The 19,055-nt window shown below is 49.8% G+C and overlaps 6 protein-coding genes across 6 annotated transcripts; 5 read left to right on the forward strand and 1 right to left on the reverse strand.

The window, feature by feature from the left end:
• Positions 1–1,228: 1,228 nt before the first annotated feature.
• L3040_000808 (uncharacterized protein) lies at positions 1,229–3,022 on the forward strand (the record flags this gene model as incomplete). Its single annotated transcript, XM_007288092.2, has 8 exons — positions 1,229–1,469; positions 1,697–1,704; positions 1,776–2,251; positions 2,306–2,422; positions 2,522–2,568; positions 2,619–2,644; positions 2,796–2,926; positions 2,995–3,022. The coding sequence occupies 8 exons, from the start codon at positions 1,229–1,231 to the stop codon at positions 3,020–3,022; spliced, it is 1,074 nt and encodes a 357-aa protein (XP_007288154.2).
• A 436-nt stretch (positions 3,023–3,458) lies between these two features.
• Positions 3,459–4,790, forward strand: L3040_000809 (uncharacterized protein; the record flags this gene model as incomplete). Its single annotated transcript, XM_066155315.1, has 1 exon — positions 3,459–4,790. The coding sequence occupies one exon, from the start codon at positions 3,459–3,461 to the stop codon at positions 4,788–4,790; it is 1,332 nt and encodes a 443-aa protein (XP_066013347.1).
• Positions 4,791–6,146: 1,356 nt separating this feature from the next.
• On the forward strand, positions 6,147–7,709 carry L3040_000810 (uncharacterized protein; the record flags this gene model as incomplete). The annotated part of the gene is made up of 6 exons (XM_007288091.2): positions 6,147–6,218; positions 6,266–6,388; positions 6,446–6,550; positions 6,601–6,879; positions 6,961–7,073; positions 7,136–7,709. 6 exons carry the CDS (start codon positions 6,147–6,149, stop codon positions 7,707–7,709), a joined length of 1,266 nt encoding a protein of 421 aa, XP_007288153.2.
• Positions 7,710–10,355: 2,646 nt separating this feature from the next.
• On the forward strand, positions 10,356–11,069 carry L3040_000811 (uncharacterized protein; the record flags this gene model as incomplete). Its single annotated transcript, XM_007288090.2, has 2 exons — positions 10,356–10,897; positions 10,958–11,069. 2 exons carry the CDS (start codon positions 10,356–10,358, stop codon positions 11,067–11,069), a joined length of 654 nt encoding a protein of 217 aa, XP_007288152.2.
• Positions 11,070–13,222: 2,153 nt separating this feature from the next.
• L3040_000812 (uncharacterized protein) lies at positions 13,223–14,182 on the forward strand (the record flags this gene model as incomplete). The annotated part of the gene is made up of 1 exon (XM_007288089.2): positions 13,223–14,182. One exon carries the CDS (start codon positions 13,223–13,225, stop codon positions 14,180–14,182), a length of 960 nt encoding a protein of 319 aa, XP_007288151.2.
• A 3,502-nt stretch (positions 14,183–17,684) lies between these two features.
• On the reverse strand, positions 17,685–18,641 carry L3040_000813 (uncharacterized protein; the record flags this gene model as incomplete). Its single annotated transcript, XM_066155318.1, has 3 exons — positions 17,685–18,280; positions 18,343–18,346; positions 18,564–18,641. The coding sequence occupies 3 exons, from the start codon at positions 18,639–18,641 to the stop codon at positions 17,685–17,687; spliced, it is 678 nt and encodes a 225-aa protein (XP_066013348.1).
• Positions 18,642–19,055: the final 414 nt, after the last annotated feature.

Genomic DNA, 19,055 nt, shown 5'->3' on the forward strand with positions numbered 1-19,055 from the left:
TCGAACCCAGGACGAATCTACCGTCCTCGTCAAGCCTGTCCAAATTAATGAAATGATCTGCTGCAGAGGGTGGCGAAGAGGACTTGAGGAATACCTCTCGAGAGCTTTTGGTTTTGTCCTGAGGCCGTAACGGAATGGAACGTTTTACGTAGTATATATACGGAGATTATTTTTCCAGATGTCGCCCTTGGTTGCCTTATCGCTTGGTGCATACGTGAGATACCGGTAGTGGGCCCCACCGGCAATCCCGAGTCCCGACATCCATTCAGGAAGGCACGGCCTAAAGATCCTCAGACCGCCAGTCTGGTCTGATTGGAAAAATGTCCTGAGAAGTCTAGAGTGGCGGCTGCTTCAACCCATCACGCCCTTCCACTGTCTTGTACGATGCTCAACGTGAAGTTTTGTTGTTGGCGAGACCGGTTACGACGTCTTTTCCGTGGTTTCGGGCATATGAAGAATCGAGAGAGAGCCGACGATGGTTGGCCTGTCACAGAGATCCCAGAGGTTCAAGATTCTTGGTATCTTCAGAAGTTGGAGGAGTATCGAGGGTGACCTATAAGGTTCCTATATTTAAGGTTGGCGACGTGGCGGTGTAAAAGTTAATGTGAACGAGGGAGCTTGGACTCTGAAGGTACTACGTAAACAAACAGCGGGCTCGGTAAACAGGGCTGACCCCGTTCGTTCAATATTAGGATCATGACTCAGGATATTTGGTTTTTCAGCAACCTCGAAATCTTGCCCTACCCGCTTCCAGTGACAGAGATCAGGCATGGTTTGTGGTTGCCGGAGTACAACGTCACTTCATCAACAATAACACAGTTGATACTGTACACTTTCAGAAACCAAATTCCATGTACCCTACCTAGCCTGAGAAAATCTCGCTTAATCGTCTGCGGTGTCTTCGAAAAGGCAAATCGCCTTAGCTAAGGCGTGGCTAGTACTATTGTAACCAGACTCAAGCCCAGTCAGCAAGTCAATTAACTCTTTTCGTTCCATCTGCTCCACCGGCACATTAGGATTGCCTGGGTTCCGTATATGCACGCACGCACGCACGGCAGATGGGGTTTTCGAAGTTCCGAGTCGGTCCGCCCCGCGCGTACGGGTCTATTATATAGCTATATACATACTTCGGAGCAGCTCGGTCGACCGCTTCTTCTCCCTACGACAACTTCGCTCTCCGTGGAAAGGTTAGGCGCGATCGGTAGAACAATCTACACGCAGAGAAGCCATGGCAGAAGCCGCGAGACCGCCATCTCCGACTGGGGATGCAGCATTGCCTCCTCAAGCCCAGCCAACATCCCCCGGGGCCACTGCACCCGGAGACGCGGCCGGTTTCGAGGGACTAGAGGCTGAAGATGATGATTACGATTCGGCCTACGGAGACGGAGGAGAGTCGATACTGAATTCAACTACCTCGATTGCATCCAGCATCATGAAATACCGCGAGGAGAACGGACGGACTTATCACGGTAGGTAAAAGCAGAGCACGTTATTCCTTACTTAGGTTGTCTTGAGGCCTCTGGAGACTTGTCTCCTCCTCCTCCTGAACTATTATTGAGTGGGCAATTATGACCCCGTTTGTAGATCATGGGGGAGCTCACTTTTTCATACTTATTTCAAAAATGATTTTCCTTCTCCTGCCCTTCCCCCGTACCATTCCTACAAAGCGATCACTGACTCTTCGGTGTCTTTCTAGCATACAAAGTGTGTATAACGTATCACCAGAGGACAGCAGTCTTCTTAGACGGTGACATCGTGGCTAAGATACTTTACAGGATGGCTCTTACACTTTCCCCAATGATGAAGAAGAACAAGATCGCCTGGACCTACAATACCACTTGTTCCAGCTGATCTTCGAAGGAAAACTGTTCACAGCGCCGGTTCCCAAAGACAAGATCCTCCACAGAGTCCTGGATGTCGGTACCGGCACTGGAATCTGGGCCATCGACTTTGGAGACGAACACCCGGAGAGTAGTGTTCTGGGCGTCGACCTCTCTCCAATTCAACCACAATTTGCTCCGCCCAACGTCGAGTTCCAGATTGACGACCTGGAAGCACCGTGGACGTTCTCGAACAAGTTCGACCTCATCTACGGCCGGAACATGATGGGCTCTTTCGACAACTATCCGAGATTCTTCGAACAGGCGTTCGCGAACCTCAACCCGGGAGGTTTCATAGAGTTGGTAGATCCGACTTGGCCTATCAAGTTGAATGACGGAGAGTGGCCCGAAGACTCTGCGCTATACAAATGGTAAGAAAGAAGCACAATCTGTCAAAACTATGTTTCATCAATTGACACGTGCAGGGCTCTGCTATGGGCAGAAGCGATGGCTAAAATGGGCCGCCAGGCAGATGGCCCGAGGTATTACAAAGAGCAGATGATTGCTGCGGGCTTCATCAATGTTACTGAAACGATACACATGTAGGTCACAGCTTTTTCTACTCATGAAGGAGGAGGAGGAGGGGGGGTAAAAAAAAAGAAAAGAAAAGAACCGAAAGCTTACTTCGCATATGTACCCAGTATTCCGAACAACCGGTGGCCCAAGGACAAAAGACTAAAGGAGATCGGTGAGTTGTTCAATACCCACGAGATCTTCAATTCCTTAACTTGTGATCAGGAATGTGGCAAACTGAAAATTTCAAGGTGGGTGTACAGCATCACTGCTCATTTTCTTGATGACTTGGGAATATTCTCATATGTTTGGATGATCTGAGAATCATCTGGGCCTGGAGTCTTCAGAACACATCTCCCTTCTTGAGACTATAAAATTAGATGATGCTAATCCGGCAGCCAGACCGGCGGCGAATCGTTGAGTCTCGCCATGTTCACGAGAATTCTGGGGTGGACGAAGCAGGAGCTGCAAATTTTTATGGCACAGGTCAAGGCCGAGTACCGAAACCCAAGGATACACTCATACTTCGAATAGTGAGACCCATACCTAAAAAACCCCCCCAAAACAGAATACGGTGATAGATATGCTGACGATAAAACAGCATAGCTGTCGTCGGGCAAAAGCCATAATAGGCCTCCAGGCCAGCGGGCCCCTGGGAATCATTGCGGAGGGATTGTTGTTCACAGACGATGATCAGCAAGTTTGGATGGACGACATCAGTGCAAGTTCAACACTTGATCGGGGGATAAAAGGCCGGAAGCGTGTTTCTAGATTCCCAAACAGGTTCGAAAGGGAGTTAACAATTCCACGGGATTATCTTCATGCCATCAGTCCGTCTACTCAACTTGGTGAATTTCGAAGGATTTCAGTTCTTCGTTACCTCTGGCTTCTTATGCACTAATGATAGTTTCCGTCACTAGCCCCTTCGCACGGCGTGAGTCATCTTGAGCGAGTATATCTTCTGAAGGAGAAGAAGAAAAACATTCTCACAATCTAATTTTTATATTCATATTCAAAAACTCGAATTTAATTTAGTCCGAGGCGACTCACCTCCAAAGTCACGAGATGATCGCAGAACCCAAGATCATAATCGGTCGATCACCCCTCCGTACCAGCCCGGACGATCGAGTCAACGCCTACAACCACCACTCTCTCGCACCATGGCTGGGGGAAACCGGCATTCTCACGCCGCTCTATTTCTACCGCCGCGCGCAAGAGATCCAACCTTTCAACATGGCACGCTGGATTTCTCCTCCCGCAATCGCGAGAAACATGCTCCGTCCCCCAACCAAGATCCTCTCGTTCTCACCAGGCCAACTGCAAACACTTCTCCGCTGCGCGGCAATTTCCCGCTACGGCTCCAAGGACAAGATCCCGCTCGTAAATAACGAACTGGAGCATCTTGTTGGGGAAATGGGGGAATTGGACGACGTCCCAGCCGAGGGTTTCTTCGTCAGGGTCAGCAACTGCTCTCTGAAGGATGCCGATGACGGGAACCAGAAGCCCCTCTACTCCCTCTACGACGCGCTGCTCAAGATCATCTCGTCCAAGCGAGCGGTGCACAGCTTTCTCGACCTCCAGCTTGCCACCGACGCCGTTGACCATCGCATCTACTTCTTTCCCTACTTCACGGGCCTGGATAAGCTGAGCGAGTGGCGATGCTTCATCTTCAAGGGCGCTATGGTTGCGATGAGCCAGACGAGGTTCTACCAGAACCATCACGCGGGCGTGCAAGATGGTGCCCTGAGGGAGATGGTGCGCCAGGCGCGGGAGCTGTGGCGGGAGATTGCGCCGTCGGTGGACTTCGAGGGTCAGAGTACGATCCTGGATGTGTACGCTGATATCCGGAGACCGGGATTCCAAGTCAAGCTTATCGAGATGAATCCCTGGGGGGCACACTTGGGCACCGGCAGCCTGTTGTTCCACTGGATTGACGACAGGGCGATTCTGGAGCCGGAGGGTCCACCAACAGGCACGACGTTTTTGAGGCTTGTGCGACCGAGAAACAAGAGTGAAGGAGCCGCGAAGTATCTGAGCAAGGTGCAGGTCTGCGAGATTGGACATGGGAGCATTGTTAAGGATGAGCTGGAAGTGCTCAGACGGAGGCGATTGGAATGGGTGTTGGATCCGATGGAGACGCAGAGGTTGATGTCGTTGCCTGTGCCGGGAAAGAAGACCTCGGAGATTACAGTTACCAGGGAAGAAGCATTGAGCAGGCTGAGGAGAGAGTTTGAGACGGAGCTGGAGACTGATGGCGGTAGTAAACGTGGAGAGGGTCCAGATTCGGAACCCGGCATGAAGCTACATGCGAGGTTCAAGAGGATGCAGAGAGTGTATGTGGAGGAGGAAGGGCTAGGGGAGGATACTTTGAAGGAATTCGTGGCCTTGACTCCGTAGGCTCAAGTAGGGGTCTAGCCTCAGCCTTTAAGGGTGATCTCGAAGGAGACAGTCCAGGGAAGGGGATACCAGTAATTGTATTCACAGGAGAAATGCAATACATTGGTCTACGACAGCTATCGCAGTAGCGCTGGCCAACCTCTTCGGGAAGCTGGCTCTACCATCTCGTCGCTGTATGTCTATATACCGATAAGATGGGTTCCATTCATTCATTCATTCCTTCCTTCCTTCCTTCCTTCCCTCGCTGTGATCTGGCATGCCAGATGCTGGAGATATGCACAAGCAAACGCCATCTCCCGTATCACTGTCAAATCGAAACGGGAAAATCGACATCTACCTCTCAGGAGATACCGCGGCATGAAAAAGCGAGTAAATAATGTTCCGCAACGGGACGAGCTCATGCCGGAGGATACCTATGTCGGAGAACGAAACGGCGACAGCCAATGCAATGCCACTCACGACGAATCGGAGAGAAGCTGCGCCGAAGGGCGCTCGGGCGGGTCGTCATACCCACTTCGTTTCGTGAGCGCAGGAAAGTAGTTGGAAAAGTCAACAAAAGACCGCCTAACTCAGGGCGGCAGTTAATAAGTTTACTTAAGCGAGAGCGGTTGATGGGAATTTGGAAAGTACGACCGCCGAGGGATAGCGGCGGGAGTTCGAGCGGAGTGCGCCACTGCAGAGACGGGGGACGGAGAGGGGCGATGGAGAAAGGCCTTTGCTCTCTGGATGGGGAATGAAAGGGATTCTGTTGGGAGGCTTCTTTTTTGGGAGGGGGGGAGGGGGGAGTTTGTATGATGCTCCCTCCGGCCCGCTTCGGTGTTGTGAGTGATTATGTGCGCATTGGTTATCTCTCTTTCTCATGGATGCCGAGGAATTTGCAGTTGGGGAATGCAGTCGTTATTTGAAGAGGAGCCTCTGATATTCTGATATTCTGATATTCTGATATTCTGCTATTCTGCTATTCTGCTATTCTGCTATTCTGCTATTCCCTTGATACGTGTCAACCGATGCATGCCCGGGCTTGGACGGTCTGCAATGCGCAGGCGCAGAGATGCTGAGTGACTATGGATAGCGCTTTCTTCGTTGGAGAGAATACGGGACAGCAGCCGCGCTCTGTTCCTGTACCATCGAAAATCTTCATGGCGAGTCCATGTACCTATGAATTTTCTGCATACCATCATTTCCTCTTCTAATCCTCTCCCTCTCGTTGACTTGTATCGGCCCAAGCCTAGCACGGGTTTGACATGAAGCCACCTTTGTTTTCCTCCATCAGCGCTCGCATTCCGGCTTCCTACAACGTCAAATTGTTACATGTCAAGATTGGACTATAGGCTATTAGGCTATTAGGTCGTGGAGATGGCGGATGCGATCGATCCGAGCATTGTGATGAGGTCGCAGAACTACGATGGGGCAACTCGGGGCGCCCAGGTCTGTCTCTTTGCTTGGGAACGATCCACGCTGACGATACTGCTCAGGTTACGGGTGTGGCCGTCTGCTCTCTGTGTCTGACCTGGATCTCCTTCACCCTGCGAATCTACGTGCGGTTAGGGATACTGAAGTTCGTGGGACGAGAAGATTGGTTGACGGTGGCTGCCATGGTACGGAAGATTTTGTAAACAATCGGATTTTTTTTTTCCCACCGCTGACGCATCCAGACTATCTTCACCATCTTCTGCTCCCTGTGTTTGCGAGCGACTGTGTACGGACTAGGTGCACACATGAAGGCCGTTACCCAGGAGTCGCTAGAAACGGGAACGAGGGTCAGAGTTTGAAGAATTCCAATTGATCTTTAGGTACTTACGCAAAGCAGATCGTCTTCATGTGCGAGCTGCTCTATGTTGTAACCACAACCGTCACTAAAGTCGCAATTGCAGCCTACTTCCTCCGCCTCTCCAGCAAGCTCTACCAGAGACTGACCGTCTACATTACCCTCGCCACGGTTATGATCTTCAGCACTATGTACTTCTTCTTCCTAATTTTCCAATGTGGACCTATCAGCTACCTCTGGGAAAAGTACAACGAGGATGCCCACGGATATTGTCTGAGCAGCGATACTTTGTCTGCCGTCACCTACATTCACTCTGCCATGGTAGGTAGCTGTAGGGCATGTCACATTATTCTTCCGTACCCTTCCTGAGCAGGCAATGACTGACCCCCCACATCCGTCTAGTCTACCATAACCGACTGGGCTTTCGGAATCCTGCCCATTTCCTTCGTCTGGAACATGCAGATGGACCCCCGCACCAAGTTCTCTGTTATTCTCATTCTATGTCTTGGATTCTTGTAAGTCACTCGCCTACGCGCCTACCCGTGGGTTGGTTGGTTGGTTTACTAACACGGCCCAGTGCAAGCACAGCAACGATTGTCCGCATATACTACATCGCCCGCCTCACAGAAACCTCGGACTTGTCCTGGGAAGGCATCCACCTGGCCAAGTGGTCCATGGTCGAGCCCGCCATCGCCATAACCGCTATGAACATCGCCACCCTCCGTCCCCTGTTCACCAGAAACCTTTTCCAGTTCGCCTCCAAGCGCTTCGACAGGTCCACCGACGTCGCCAAAGATACCCTCCGCCCTCCCGATCTCGGCACCGACTACAACAGGGACAACTCCATCTCCGGCAAGGATTTCAGCGTCGAATTTGCCGCACTGCTGGGGTTGAGCAGAGTCGGCGTGACGACGGAGATTTATGCCGGAAGCGCTCCTCCGTCGGAGAGCGAGAAATGGAGGAACAAATGGAAGAGGAGAGGGGAGATCGATCATCAGTTGATGGAGCGGGTGAATGAGAGCCAGACGGAGTTGCAACTGTTGAGCGCTGAAGACGCCGCGGGTCCGTCCCATCGGGAACTGAGTCGCGGCGCCATCAATTGGGACGAGGGCATCAAGACTACGACTGTTATCACGAGTCGAGTCCAGTGACGGGTCTCACGTCAGTTGGGGGACTGGAATGGAATGCACGGTTGGAGAGTATCCATGCGCAGGTTAGGCTGGGAAATTAAGAAGCAGGTTACCTATGGATCGAAAGGGGGGAGTTTGGTGATGTGGTATGGTGTTCTTCTCCTGGCGAGCATTCGTCCTTCGAGTCGTCGCATGAACCGACCTTGCTCAAGAATCAAGATCGAATAGGGCTTTTTGCATAGCTGAATATATGCACGCCTTATTTTATGCTCTCTCATTTCCACTTCACACACACACATTCTCTTTTCTCTTCTTTTCCGATCTATCCTCGTTGTGCTTTTTTGGGGTAGATACTGAACTTTTTTTTTTCTTTTCTTTCTGTTCAGTTCGCCCGGCGTCGGCATTGCGTACCAAGTCGTGGACTGAAGTATACCGTATATCAGCTGGCCGGCTGGGTGCATAGTAGACGGGAAGTGAAGCCGACGCAGGATTTACATACAACACCTCTTCGATCGTTCGGAGAAGATCACGAAGAGATGCAGGCATCAGGAGGTAATATGTATGGCACGCATGCATGCATGCAGGCAGTACTAACCGAACAGAAGTGTACGGAGTAGGTAAACGTATAGCTCCCTCCCTCCCTCGCTACTGGAATCGGGCGGGCGGGAAATCCTGATATGTATATACCTATATATATATATCGATGTAGCGCCGGAGAATGAATGGAATATGTTTTTTTTTGGGGGGGGGGGGGGGGGGGGGGGGGGGGGGGGGATATTATACGAAGTGTTGGAGATCGCTGCTTGGTGCTGTTGTGAAGGTTCGTGGAATATGGATGGATATGAGATGAATGGATGGAGGGCTTCTGTATACGGAGAGGTTTAGATGGATATGAAGAGGTGGAGAAGGTTGAGATGAGGATGAGGATGAGGATGAGTCGTGTCAATAAAGATAGGCGACGACTGGCTACCACTCGCCCCCCCCCCCCCCCCCCCCCCCCCCCCCCTTATATATATATATATATATATATTTTTTTTTTTTTTTTTTTTTTTTTTTTTTTTTTTTTTTTTTTTTTTTTTTTTTTTTTTTTTTTTTTTTTTTTTTATTTTTTTTTTTTTATTATTATTTTTTTTATTTATTTATTTATTTATTTATTTATTTATTTATTTATTTATTTATTTATTTATTTATTTATTTATTTATTTATTTATTTATTTATTTATTTATTTTGGTTTGGACTGTATTTTCTCTTGCTTCGTTTCCTGGAGAAAATCCTGTTTCTGAGCTGTTTCCGATTCTTAGATTCACAGATGGTTAATAAGCGCTTGGTAAAGGCGTTTTTTTTTTTAGGAATTGAAAACCTCGGATTTGGAATTTGAATTTCTCGAAAGGAACTAGGAAACTGGAAAATAGCAGCTCTTCGTTTTTAAAGGCTTACAAAACCAACTCCCATCAGGCTTTATTTTCCACGGGCCTTGGTTTCATCGTTGAGCCTTGGATGTAAAACTTGCCTGAATCGCTCAATTTCTATTTGCGGCTGAATAGTTGTAGTAAATGGGCGAGCGATCTGCGTCATTCTCGTTTGGATTAAATAAGTTAACGGAAGACATTCATCTTCGGACTCCGCGAGTTGAATCTCTAAGCTCCGTTTCTGCGGAACTACGCTTCGGCTTTCGGATGAATTACCAACCCGGCTCTAGTATAAGAGCTAATTCTCAAGATGTCTCGGAAACGTTTCCTCTCGTCAAGCTTTCCCGGCATCGAAGCTTTGGCTTAGCTACTGTAGCGCTACTCGAAGAAAAATCGACAGATAATTCCGATAATCAACATTATATCGCCGATGGACATTGCTATTACAATACCAGTATCTTCAGATTATTCGCAATGTAATTTAGTGCTACTGCTTCCATAAACCTCGCAGCGGGCACAACTAATGGCCTCGGGATTTGCGTGATGCATTGCGTTCAACCCATGGTTCACCGATGTAAACAACGCGTAGGCGAGCGGTCTCTAACCAAATTACCTTTCAAAATAAAAATAGAAGCAGAGTTAGGTTCATCTTGAGCACAAGCCAAGGCCCCCTGATGGGGCGCTCAATGGAAGTACCCCGCATCTTCGAACATCCTTTGGCGATAAGCCTTTTCAAGCTATTTTGGTAAATAGGAAATACCTACGCGAGAAGCTTACATGTACGAATGCAAATGTATGTTTACGTTCCGTTCCGAACCGCGTCCCTTCCTTTTCGGTGGCAACTAGTTCTTTCTGTCCAAAATCACGATAAATACCTACCCATCCTGCCTTTGTTCTCAGTCTTCACATAAATCTGCTTCGTCCACAAGCATGATGTCATGCCAGCTCGAGCTTGCTGGAGTTATGGTGGTATGCGGGTCGACATGGATCACTGAACCCAGCAGAACCACATTTATATACCCGCTTGTCTACTTCTCCATATATATCTACCGGACGGTGTTTCAGCGAGAGCAAGGTTCGTCTCTCCAGGGTCGGCAATACTTTTCCCTTCCAAGCTTCGCATCTTTTCTCTTTCTTATCTTCCATCCTCAATCCCTAGGGTCTATCAGATATATAACTCCGTCTTTCTCACAATTCCAGGTTCTCTTATCCAATTGCTAGTAAAGTTTCCCGTTACTCAGTCATCTCAACTTCACCATGGCAGATTCAAGACGCCCACCAATTCCGAACGTCGCAAAGCGCACCCATATCCGACAAGTAAATCACTTCGCAGCCTCTCCTCCCCCTGAATTCTCCGGCCCCCCTCGAGTCCTCGACGGCATCATCGTAGGCCTCGGCTACGCCAGCCTGACCACCTACCTGTTCGCAAACCAGAAGCGGCTGATGCCCTGGGAACTCGCCAGTCTGTCTCTAGGCTCCCTCGTCCTCGGCTTCGGGCTCTTCGACCTCGGACTCCGCAGCGGCATCCCGCAGGGCGCAAGCCTCCTGCTGCGGCGCGGAAAGGAGAAGCGGGAACGTCTCCTGAAGGACGAGGATGATTGGAAAGAAGAGTTCCGCGGCCGGGACTTCGCGACGCTGAACAAGGTCCAGCAGGTCGCGTGGTTGAGGAAGGAGGAGCGGCGGATTCTGGAATTGCAGGCGCAGGAGCGAGCTGAGTGCGGACGCGCGTATATCGAGAAGGAGGAGGCGTATCGGGCGTATGAGAAGAAAGGTGGCTATGGGGGAGAGACGTGGAAGATGTGAGTCCTTTTTGGGGTGGATATTGATACCTGATGAATGAAACTGATGATCTTTGATAGGTATTCGGCCGCGGATGATTTGTGTAAAGAGATATACAACAAGTGGGAGAGGCGGCAGAGGCGACTAACCCAGATTCGAAAGGAGATTAATGCCCTTGAGGAGCAGATTTAGAATTGGATGTGTGGGATCGAGGAGTGGGACTGAGTATCGGAAACAAATGTTTCCAGTCTCGAAGCGAAAAAAAAAGCAGATTTCTTCTTACCCGATGATCTTTAAGCAAAGAACATGTTCATACCCGATAGATTATAGAATGCGAGATGATTGATCCGCAAATTTGATGTTTAGCCATTTCTGGACCTAATGTACTGGCTTGTTATCAGGTTTTCACAACGGGCTGATATAAATACTCCAACAGAGAACAATTGAACAAGCTAGCTTGCGAGACTTCCCGAATGCCAAAAGTTAGATCCAGTCTCAATCCTATTCGCAGCAGACCCCGATCCCGAGCCATAAACTCTACTACTTCTCGCCTTGTTCGTTACAGGCTCGGCAACGTCGCCAAGAAAAAAGAAAAAAAAAAACAATTAATCTTCGTCAATGCTTTTCAGCTTATCCCAACCTCATACATAGTATCAAAAATAGCCTCTCAATTCTTTTAGGACTAAGAGTAGAACGGGGAAGCTACGATGCCCTCGCGCTAGCCAACGTTCGGCCCTTCTTGATACGGACTAAAAGGCTCGCTCGCTTAGCTCGAAATAAATAATACTCCATCGCCCAAAGCCAAAAAATAGCAAAGGCAAGGAGTAAGATCAACTATGATAGGCCGACTTGCAGGACCGATGGGGCAGCAATCTATATGATCACACCGAAGAAGTTGAACGAATATAGGCATGCGGGATACGGGATACGATAGACCATGAAGCTGGGCAGATGTTGGAGTGAAAAGCGAGCCGTCACATAAACACTAGATTGACTGATCGAGCTGGATTTATGCGAATGGATGAAAGGTTTCTTATGCGCATGTATTCAAGACATCAGACGCTGGAGTGGATCTGTGCCAAGCTGGAGACTGACTCATGAATCGTTTTTGCTCTGAGATGGCTTATATTGGCGCGAGGTCACCCAAGCTTGGCTTTGTTACTATCCCCGCCCTGAAGTAAAGGCGAAAGTGTGGTTTTGTAAGAGCTCTTACCAAGGCTTTACCCAATAAATTCACAGAGATCCAGCCTCGAGAGGTTTCTCCACGTTGACCAGGCCTTGAGCCATTCGGAAACCTCCGCTGTGTGATTTGCGGGGCTAAACTGGATCTGCCTTTATTTCGGGGAGAGGGACAGGACGCGAATAAGAATTCCAAACGTTATGCAAGCATTGGCCAAAGCTGGAGAGACTCCATATAACTTACATGTTATTGTGCACAGAGCACAAGGGGATCTTTGGGCACATGGACGGCTGGCCATTGCAGATCAGTACAAAGCATTCCATAGAGAGATGGCGCGTCGTGTATCTGAGAGCTCAAAGTATCTCACATTTTGAAGCCGTCTTTCCAAAGGACGTAGCAGTCGTCGTCATCTTGAGAACATGAAGATTCCAAATGGCCAATAGTCGCTGCAGATCCAAAAATAGATGGCAAGAAGTCAACCCATACCAACCATTCCAAGAACTCCAACAAACCACCCCTTTTCAGCACAGCCTAACCGCCACCGGATCTTCTCCATCTTTCTCTCCGCAACGCTACTACTTCGCGCCAGGGGCCCTCTTCAACACACAATTTCAAGCCACTATCGTGCAGTTTCATGATGCAGGCAGCTTCTGGTTGGAATTCGGCTTGTCCAAGCCCACTTATCCACCGCGTTTGCTGACGACCATAGACGAGGCGCAGTGACCGGCCATGTTTTCGTAACATCGACTTTGCAGTGTAAGCAAACTTCTAAGCCTTCCCCTTTTCTTACTCTCCATTTCTGATCATGTCTTTGCGTATATTTCTCTTCTGTTCCAGCTGTGTCCAGGTTTTGTCTTTCAGTTTTATATTCTTCCAGAGTACAGTTGCCTTTTAAACGACTTGTCGGTTGATGCATTGAAGTTCATCTCATCACCTCATCTTACTGTCTACAGACACTGTCCATACGTCTAGGATGTGGTCTTCATTCTTTGCTGTTTCTGCTGCGCTTCTGTCGCTCACAGGTCTCGTCCAAGCAGTTCCTCAGCTTGAGGTATCGTCGGCATCATCAGCAACAATAACAGCAACAGCCGCCGCAACAACGAGCACAGTATCATGCAACAACTCTCCTGAACTCTGCAACCGAAGCTACAACAACATCACGCATATGGGAGCCCACAACTCGGCATTTCTGAGGGACAGTAGCACATCCTACTCAACGTCAGGAAACCAATACTACAATGCGACAGTGGCCTTGTCGGCAGGCATCAGGCTACTACAAGCCCAAGTGCACAACGAGAGTGGTATCTTGACTCTCTGCCACTCCTCCTGCAGCCTTCTCAACGCCGGCACTCTGGAATCCTGGCTCTCAAACATTAAATCCTGGATGGACGCCAACCCTAACGAAGTCGTCACCATCTTACTCGTCAATTCTGATGACCAGCAAGCCTCTGCATTCGGCACCGTCTTCCAATCATCAGGTATGGCAGACTATGGCTACACGCCCTCCTCCACATCCGCCATGTCAACCTGGCCCACCCTCCAGACCCTCATCGACAACAACACGCGCCTGGTAACTTTCATTGCGAGCATCGACTACGACAGCACATACCCTTACCTCCTCCCTGAATTCACATACGTGTTTGAGAACTACTTCGACGTCACCTCAGTTTCGGGCTTCAACTGTAGTATCGAGCGCCCCACGGCACTCGCGGACGGCACCGGAGCAGGGGCCGTGAGCTCGGGATACATGGGGCTGATGAACAACTTCCTCTACACATCCTCTGGGTTCGGAATCTCGATGCCCGCCGTCTCCCTGATCGAGAGCACGAACAGCCCGTCGACGACGGGCGGAAGCGGGACGCTGGGCAACAACGCCGCGCGCTGCCAGAGCGAGTGGGCGGGCAAGCCGACTTTCATCCTGGTTGATTTCTTCAACGTCGGTCCGGCCATCGCAGCTGCCGATAACCTCAATGGTATCACCGCCACGGGACGCACGAATCTCACCACGGCGCAGCTGACTGCTGGCTCGGAGAACGCTGGTGCGAGGCGGGATGTGAAAAGCTGCTTTGGGGTGGCCGCGGTGGTGATGGGGGTGCTTGCTGTAGGCAACTTCGTCTGGCTCTAGTCCCGTCCTCCCCTTTTTTTCTCTTACGACAATCTTGTCCCTTTTTTTTTTTTCATTATGATCATGTAGCATAGCGATGGCGTTGGATAGGATTTAAACCTACATAGCGTGGTATAGCGTGGCATAGCGGGCGTCGACCGGAACCGGAACGGGTACCAGATATCTGGGGTCGTTTTAGAGAGTCGACAGAACCGATACCCAAGAGAACGAATACTGAGATGTCTCTTCCAACATACTTTCCTCTTCTCGATTTTTCTTTTCTTTTTCATCCTCTCTCTCTCTCTCTCTCTTTCTGTCTCCGCTGTGCGGATTGCCGAGTGCTCGGACTCGTCCCCTCGTCTAAGCGCGTGACTCCTTAGCCAGTCAACACGGCAAAGACCCAACCCGCTGGATCAACGAAACACTAGCATGATTCCAAACACTAAAGCCCGCTGGTCTACTCTCCGCTACTCATAATTCGTTTGAAGCAGCTACGCACGCTCGACATGCCTATATGCACCTGTTCGCGCTTAGTCGGTTCTGATCTCCCTCCCCCCCACCTCTTTCTCAGTAAGCCTGTTAGCCGGTATTTCAGATGCTATATCAATAAACCGGCGTGATTATGAAGCTGCCTGCGTAGCGCTAGTAATATCCACGAAAACCCTTTCCAGCGTGCTGGTAGCTCCGCGTGCATGTAGGTATGTATACACTTATTGGATGCCAGATCATGACGCTATCTTCAAGCGTAAACCGGCTCTAGAAACCACAGAATACGAAATCTCAAGCGTCAAGAATAAAAAAAAAACGAAAAAAAAAAAAAAACATTTGACCGCTAGGACGTGCCGACCTCCGGATTATTTGCGGAATACCAGTCAATGGGACTTTACAGCCTTGAACCTCGATCAAACTTATACAATCGAATGGAATGTATAAGATTGAACCTCGGATTGTGTAATGTCTTCTTCTTAGTAATGAATTGCGCTTCTCGCCCGCTACCATGCCTATTGCAATCGTAGACTCAAGTGCAAGAGCCTGCGCGTGAATATGTCAGACTGTGCTATGGTCTCTGCCTCTGGGCGGATCCGAACCCTATGGAACATACTACCGGGGGAAACAAATTGTGCATTTGCCCTGCAAATGCTCGAAGCAGCCGCTGCTATATCGATCAGAACCCGAGTTGTGTATTCAGATATTCCAGAATTCGCTTGTCTTCGTGATAGAATCAGGAGTGCAGAAGGTGTAGTAGATTAGGTATGAGAGTACTGAGAGCTATATACAAAGGAGTAGCCAAGAGGACAGCCAAGAGGCTAGTCCATACGAATACGGGTAGAACCCAAGATTCCAACACTTCCACGTCTCAAGGCGGAGATAAAATCACAATAATTTTTGAAGGAGACTTTTCCCAAGTGGCATTTTGCACCCTTTACCACCGGTGCTGTAGTTCTTGGCTCACCCAACCGTCTCCATACTTCAGAATCGGTCAAGTGACGATAGGAAAGGCTGCCCAACCTGCTGATCAGAGCCTGACGAGCTCAATCATGTTTAATTGCAGTGGGAACCACGAAAAATCACAAACCAAGCGTATTGAGAAGAATACACCTCAACCCTAGCGATAGGCAATCCGCCAACGTACCAAGTCTCGTGCCCGGGCAGAGCTCAGCGAGCGGGGAGATCTCGCTTCAGCAAGCGAGTAAACAGTAAACAAAACCCTAAGCGAGATTGCCTAAGTCGACCTTATTCCCCCTGAACCCACCTCCTCCTCGTAAATCAATAACCCATAGAAGAAAACTCTCTTAACCCTGCCCCTGCCGCTCTCTCTCTCTCTCTCTTTGACAACTACGACCGCCAACCTCATCCACGCAAAAGCCATACCCGACACCGATCATGCGCAGCATACATCCCCATGCCCATCCACGCTTCTCGCCCACCCATCCACGCACGCCCCCAAATGCAAACGAGCAAGCCAGCAGCCAACACCAGCCGTGGTACACACAGAGCAGCGCGCTCGCCCATTTTCGAACTATAGCCATAGTCCGGAGCTTTCCTAGGCATAGCCCGGTCGCCACTGCCAGACAGATCGTACATACATACGTGTAGTCCCTCCACATCCCGGTTCCAAATTCCAAATTTCCCGCGGCGCGCCGCGCTCTCTCGCAAGGTTCTCCACGTGTAGAGACACACACACAGAGATATATAGATAGATTAGATACTCGGATCGAGGGTTGCACTTGCACGCACGCACGTACTCTGTACGTGACATACGTACATACATTACCCAATCGCATATATGCAGCCAGCCGTATCATGACGCGGTGAAGCCCCCTTCCACACCTACCTACCTACCTACCTACCTGACTTTACGGAGTAATATGCGGAGTACGTGACCACTCCTTCTCCCCCCCCCCCCCCCCCCCCCCCCCCGCAAAAAATTATTCAAATAAAGAGAAATATATCAATAGAGAGATATCTCGTGTAAGCTAGGCCGCAGGCTAAGCCGGAGATTCGATCGATCGATGGATCGGGCTCGGGGGGGCGTGGCGTGGCGTGGCTTTTTCTGGAATCCTGCATAATGCCCGATATCTCATTCTGTCTCTCTACGGAGGGACGTGAAATCGCGAACACACCCGCGAGGGGTACACCATCTATTCTCCCCCTCTGTGTCCTTTTAGTTTTTCTCTTTTTTTCTTTTTTCCCTCGGAGGTTTTCTTTCCCCTTGTATTGTGGGACTCGATTGGTGGCGGGCGGGAGGAGACCTGTACGTACGTAGCTCACAGGTACCCGGTTATTTCATCTTGATCATTTCAAGCCGTTGCTCTATTGCGGAGGCGCTAAGTACCGGTCGTACCACTGTTTTTTTTTTTTTTCTTTTCTTTTCTTCGGATTTCTCGGGTTCGGGTTGATCGAGCTCGGAGATGATGGGATCTTCGCAGTGACGATATAGACAATCGTAGTATGGATCGTGAGGGCTATGAGGATTGATGTTTCTCTTCTGGAAGTACGGCCGAGATTGGTGCGGAACGAAAGGAGGTCTATGATCCCTTGACTTTTTTTGGATAATGCCGAATAAATCCTTTCTGTGCTAGGCTGGAAAGTCGGGAACCAGGAAAATTTAAGCTCTTGTTCGGGAGCCTCTGGTCTTGAAGGGGAGGTGCAGCCTGTCAAAGAGTAGGCGTCCGTGATGCCGATCCAGGTTTGAGGGATCGATGGGTGTCCGGATGCGTACAATGTCATCGGATATTTTTGGTAATGCGTGGAAGAGCTGGATACTGCATTTCGGGGTTTACGGGGATGGAACGACGAAGGAGATACAAGCGAGAGATTCATTCTGTGTGGCGGGAATCTTTATTGCCTTTCTGTAATCTTACGGAGACGCATTATTTTGTCGGCGAGCTTTCTTGGTGTTTTATTCTGTTAACAATTCAACCAGTCCTGTGCATGCACTACATACCATCCACCACATCCTTCTCAAATCAAACTAATCTCATTCAAATGCCCATCCAGTACCCACAGTCTCATTCTGACTTTAAAAGATCGTGACTATTCCCAAGAACACAGCAAGTAGTGACACACCCAAAGCCCCAACTTCCATCATATTCCCCCTTCCCACTCCGTTGTTTGACTGCTGCACCCCCGAAGTCGAGGCCGGACTGGTAGTAGCCTTGCTCGTGATGATCGGATAATCCGTAGGTGTTGTCTGCACAGTAACAGGCTGTGCAACAGGAGCGGCCGTAGTAATCACCGAAGTAAAACCAATCGTCGTCGTACTCGCAGTCCAACTGCCCGTCGTCGTACCAGTCCAGCTCTCCGTAGTCGAGCAGCTCGTCCAATCTGACCAAGTCGACCATGCTGAAGCCCAAGAGCTTGATTCCCACGTGCCACTCGTCCACGTATCCCAGCCGGGCCAATTGGTCCCGGGGCATTTATCGTCAGGCCAATATCCAGAGCCCCAAGGCCCATGTCCTGGAGCATCCGTGGGCCAGGGGCCGTCGCCCGTCCATGTATGTGTGCCAGAGTAGTACGTCGACCAGGACCCGCCGTTGCCCGATTTCCATGTACTTATCTTGCTGAGGTACGACGAGTAATCGCTCGCGTATGCGCCAGTGCACAGCGTTGTAGCTGCTGGAAGGATTATCGTCAACCGCTGGGATTCCTAAGTAAAATGAAGAGGGATACCGTTGTACCTTTCTTCAGCATTATCAGCACAACGTCGATCCTCGTCTTCATTCACTCTAAAAGAAACTTCTCTCAGACTGGCGCTGGCGCACAATTGCGCTGGCGCAGTCGAGAAATGGTAATCTCACCGCGTAGTTTCGGCATTGGATTTGTGTTGGGCTACGGGAGGTTTGGTGGCACAGGTCTACACCATCCACCGCGACGCTGTAACGAATGAGCAACAACGTACCACGCATGACGCAAAATCGACCTCGTCCCAGGCCGTGCTCGCAGCAACGAATGCCAAAAGTACCAATGAGGATCTCATGATGCTGGTTGCTAAGATGGTCGCGTGTAAAGCCTTGCAACCGGAATGAAGGAGGTTCAAAAGTCGAAGGAGTGATATGAGAGGAAATAACGAGAGAAATGAGGATGAGTTATACTATTCTTCTTTGTCTCTCCAATTTTCAGAACGCGCGGCCGGTAATCACGATCTGCTGTACTCCTGAGCGTATTTGTTCCGTCCTAAGCCCAAATTCCCCCTTGGGGTTTATTTACCTTTGTTTACCTCTGACTTTCGTCCAGTCTGGTTGGGCCAGGCAAATGGTACTCTGGATTTCCCCAATTTCCAAGCCCGGACGATACGTCTTTGCTGTAAAGGCCCTATTGATGAGAATTTCTACCGAGGTCGGGTGGCTCCCTACTCCCTACTCCCTACTCCACCGCTCGTCAGGTCTTCAAG

The sequence above is a fragment of the Drepanopeziza brunnea genome (assembly GCF_022702325.1).
Source record: "Drepanopeziza brunnea f. sp. 'multigermtubi' strain 214-2 chromosome Unknown ctg1, whole genome shotgun sequence".
NCBI lineage: Eukaryota > Fungi > Ascomycota > Leotiomycetes > Helotiales > Drepanopezizaceae > Drepanopeziza > Drepanopeziza brunnea.